A 4,872-nucleotide genomic window follows, 5' to 3' on the forward strand; every position below is an offset into this window, starting at 1 on the left:
CAATTTCATCCTACACCTATTTTTTCCTAATTTTTACATTAAATAAAAATTTATAAATTTAAAATTATATTTTTATTTATTAATTTTAATTTTTAAAATTAATTCCGGACTAAATTTCGAGTCTGAGTATTACACATGTCATTACATGTGCATTTTTACAGTCCATTGAGCTAGTTCTTTAATATTTATAGGTGTGGGAGAACTACCATCAATATGACCCCATAAATCCTTACCAGTAACAAATAGTTGAAACTGAAACTCCCAGGCAAAATAATTTTTACCCATAAATCGCACTCCAAAGGTGTCCAAAAAGCATTGCCAAACAAAATCGAAAGAGAAGGATCAACCTTCTGATATAAGACCAAGCCAACTACCACAGAAAATTAAAAAGACTAAATTCCAGACAAAATGAACCTAGTTTGAATTTTAGGCTCTGATACCATGACAATTATGTTGTTTACACTGAATGCCCATCTTTGAGAGTATTTTCTCTATTAAATATAAAAATATTTTTTGAATATATGTCTCTAATTAAGTTGATTATGCTTAATTTAGTAAGTCAAATATTTTAACTCTACCTATGCCAATAATTAAGCTAACTATTTACAACAATAATATTGACAAATAAGACAACATAATATTATAATTAAATACAGATCTAATCTAATGACAGAAACGTCTTTACTCCTTAAAGATAGGGTCGGGATGTTACATTGTTGTAGTTAAAAATTTATTGGGGGAGGTGGTTTCTTCTTGTATGCAAGGACCAACACATCATCTATACAGCTTGCTGAAGCATAAGCATATATTGCTTGGTTTACATGCAGCAAAATAGGGAGGGTACAATCAATTAAAGTTGAGGGAGACTTTTAAAGCTTGATGCAATTACTAAACCAAGGAGACATCTTTATATTGTTTGGTTTACAGGTAGCAAATGGGGAGGGTACAATCGACTAAAGTTGAGGGAGACTCTTAAAGCTTGATGTGATTACTAAACCAAGGAGACATCTTTATTCTGATATTAGGTTAATTGTTGACTATATTTTATTTGCTAAACCATTGTTTTCTTTTTATTAGTTTTTATTAGAATTCTAGAACTGTAATCTAGTTTCTCGTTCTCTTGTTAGATGGGCACTTTTTACTATAAACGATAGTTTTATAACTTATGAACATTTTCCTTTCTTGGTTTCTATTTTAGCTCAAGATCAATTTTACCTGGTTGCTAGATGAATGAAGTTCATTCTTTTCCTCCAAAGAAAAATATTGACATAAAACAAAGGTAAATATTTATAATTTGATAAGATGAAACTTTCAAGTACAAATTACTATATGTCATATGTTAGTTAGAATATGAACTTATTACTTCGAGCATTAATGGTAATAAAAGCTTAGTAGACTTTAAAAGGAAAATATTAAAGATACTCTCTAAATTTTGATCATATAGAGATAGAAAATTTTAATCAGAAATAATAACGAATTATAATGTATGATATTTAATAATATCAGAGTTAGAGAAGACTTTAGTAGCCAATAGAGCAAGTTTAGTTCATGATTAGAAGGAATTCTCTAAACCTGTTATCAAAAGGACATGTAATGTGTTATGTTAATTAACAAAATATTAACATATGTTTAATGTGGGAAAATTCTCAGGTGCATCTAAAATTGAGTACATATTCTTCAAATAAAAGAAAACCTTTAAGGCAAGTTGTTGTGGATTAGTTAAATCACACAAGTGTACTGCATATGTGGCTAAATCTAGTTATAAGAAACCTTTGGATTTTCCAACTTATAACTTGTCAATTTTTGTCAGCCCAAAATATAATGGTAATAAAGGAGAAACTAAAAAAAATATGTAAAAGGAAAAATTAATAATAATAATAATAATAATAACAACAACAACTACAACTACAACTACAACCATATATATAATTACCATCACTTCAAAAAAAAATAATTATTAATTATTAAATCTAAAGCATGACTTGAAAAGTTTTTTTTTTTTTTTTTTTAATAAAATTTTCAAATTAGATGATTAATATTAAATCTCGCACTTATCAAATATGTTTATAATTTTATGCACTATTGATTATTTAGATAATTATCTTCTGTGAATAAAATAAAGAGAAAAATTGCAAGCACCAAGCAAAAAAAAAAATAGGCTCTATACATTGGACTAAACTATAACACATCCAGGAAAAAAATAAATCACTATAATAGAATAAATTGGGCAAGATCAATAAATTGGATGGTTAAAGCAGACTTATATGGTTAATCAACACTATAATGAATGCCAATATGTAGAAGTGATTTAGTTGAAAAATAATCAAATGTATTTACTTGGTAAATAAGTGAAACCAATACTACATTTTGAAGGTAAATTATGTGGGTGAAACTTAAACATATCCTCTTCATATTCCACTGATCTATTTAGTTTATTCGTGTGCAATTAAAATTGAATTTTTGGTAGAAAAGTAAATTGAGTAGAAAATCAGTATATGAATAATGTAATTGAAGTAGTTTATTAAATATGTTATTTAGAGAATACAAGAATATTACATGATATGGTATGGTATGATATGTATTACTCTTGTTTAAGTATCAATAATTCAAGTAGAACACATAATTATAAAAATGTCAAATAAAAAGTGTACCAAACAAACAATTTTAAAAAGTAAAAACAATGAATGATTGAATGGGTCAAATTATACTCCTCAATTATTGCACAAGTTGGACCGAAACGCAAAAAGAAAGAAAAAAAAAAGCACCATATAGGAAAATGACAAACAAATTCAATCCATTCACTTCCATAAACTCAATTAAAAGCTTTAAAATAAAACAAGGGAATCGGAAACTAGAAAATGATATGCAAAAATTAAAAAACACAAAAAACAAAAGAAAGGAATAATAGGAAACCTACTCTCCTTTCTTTTATTACAAAGAGAAATTGATTAACCAAAGTTGAATAAATAGTAAAGTGACTCGTTAGCAATCAGAGGGCAAGGATTGGTGGGATGATGAAATGAATATATTTCCATAAATTAGACCAGCAAGCCCTCCACCAACAAGAGGGCCAACCCAGTAAATCCAGATGCCACAGAAATTTCCACTGGCCACGGCAGGTCCAAAAGATCGGGCCGGGTTCATGGAACCACCGGAGAATGGACCGGCAGCCAAGATGTTGGCACCAACAATGAAGCCAATAGCAATTGGTGCTATTGTCCCCAATGAACCCTTCCTCGGATCAGCTGCGGTTGCATACACGGTGTAAACCAATGCGAATGTGATGATGATCTCCATCACCAGTCCTCCAATCACTCCCACTTCTGCCGCCACACTGTGGATCGGAATTGCCTGTAGTACCACAAAAAAGGCCGGATAAAATTAAGACTCGAACTCGAGTTATTAGCTACATATTGATAATGCTCTCCCATTTGAACTACATGGACTCGATTCGAGTTATTAATTTCGCAACAAATATATCCTACTAGGTAAACAGCATCTACTCAAATTTAAATTGTCAACTATAAAAGTAATTCTTGTGCTGAGCTGCATGGATTGAAAATCAAGTCTAAAGTTCTGCAATAAAAATATTTTATCATTTTAAAATATTGTTAAAAGAAGTATCTATAGTTAAAATTATTTAATATTTTATAAAAATAATTGTAAAAAATATTATTACTTTAACAAATTATATGTTTTATATTTTGTGAAATTAACTTTTGTAATTATAAGTATAATTTTTTAATAAAAACTAAATTTATTTTGTAAAAGTTACATAGTGTAGGTTTTAATTTAAACATATCAAAAGAGCATATTTTATCATTTTATATTTTATTCTTTTAGTTGTAAAAATATTTTTAAAACATAAAAAAATACAATTAAAAGTTGTCTAATGGACTCTTCAACTCGAGTGATTAGATCGGAATGAGAGGAACGACACAATTATACTAATATATATATATATATTTTTTGTAGATATTGGAGTGATTAAAATGAAGGGTAGGTATAAGGTATGTAATATTTACCATGCATCCAGTTACAGCCTTGAGGAGGAAGCAAGCAACAATGGAGCCAAGAAGCTGGGCAATCCAGTAGAAGATACCGGTGAGGATGGTTATCTGTCCACCAACAGCCAACCCGAGGGTAACTGCTGGGTTAACATGACCACCTGAGATGTTAGCTGCCACGGCCACCGCAACAAACAGAGCGAACCCATGGCAGACTGCAATGGCCACCAGCCCCGACGGATCAAGTGGTGCATCTGATGTCAACTTATCTGTTGTTGAATAAATGATTTAAAATTATGAAAATTATAAATTATTATTTACCAGTGACTGTAAAAAAAAGTTAAAAGTAAAATAAGGATAAAGATAGCAATTAAATGATTGACTATAATTATCACTGTTCATATGTAAGTTATGGATTGTTGTACACAAACATTCCATTTTGATTGAATAAAATTTTATATTTTTTCTTCTATAACATTGCCTGAACACACCAACCCACGTTCTTATCATTAACTACTTTTCCAACATGGCCTTTCTCTATCTAGATATATATATACATACATGTTTGTTCATGAATGTAGAAAAGTAAGTAGTGACACAAACGCAGTCGATCATATAAATCATATAATCATAAATATATGTAATATTAGAAGGGAATAATTACTGAATGCCATGGCAGAACCAACGCCGGCGAAAACGAAGAGCAAGGTAGATATAAACTCTGCAAGATAGGCTTTTAAAGAGGCAAGACTGTAAATATCATCAAAACGACCAAAGGCAATGCAGGCCATGGCTTTTGAAGAAAAAGAAGAAGAAGAAAATAAGAAAGATGTAGAGTGAGATGCAGGGCACAAAGGGCCTTTTT

The 4,872-nt window shown here is 30.0% G+C and overlaps 1 protein-coding gene across 1 annotated transcript; it reads right to left on the bottom strand.

Moving 5' to 3' along the window:
• Positions 1 to 2,769: 2,769 nt before the first annotated feature.
• DELTA-TIP (delta tonoplast integral protein) lies at positions 2,770 to 4,872 on the bottom strand. Its single transcript, XM_088218141.1, has 3 exons — positions 4,672 to 4,872; positions 4,026 to 4,276; positions 2,770 to 3,351 (listed from the first exon to the last, which is right to left on the bottom strand). The coding sequence occupies exons 1-3, from the start codon at positions 4,796 to 4,798 to the stop codon at positions 2,983 to 2,985; spliced, it is 747 nt and encodes a 248-aa protein (XP_088074267.1). The 5' UTR covers positions 4,799 to 4,872; the 3' UTR covers positions 2,770 to 2,982.

This window comes from Carica papaya, chromosome 4 (genome assembly GCF_054855325.1).
Source record: "Carica papaya isolate Zhongbai chromosome 4, ASM5485532v1, whole genome shotgun sequence".
In the NCBI taxonomy this organism is placed as follows: domain Eukaryota; kingdom Viridiplantae; phylum Streptophyta; class Magnoliopsida; order Brassicales; family Caricaceae; genus Carica; species Carica papaya.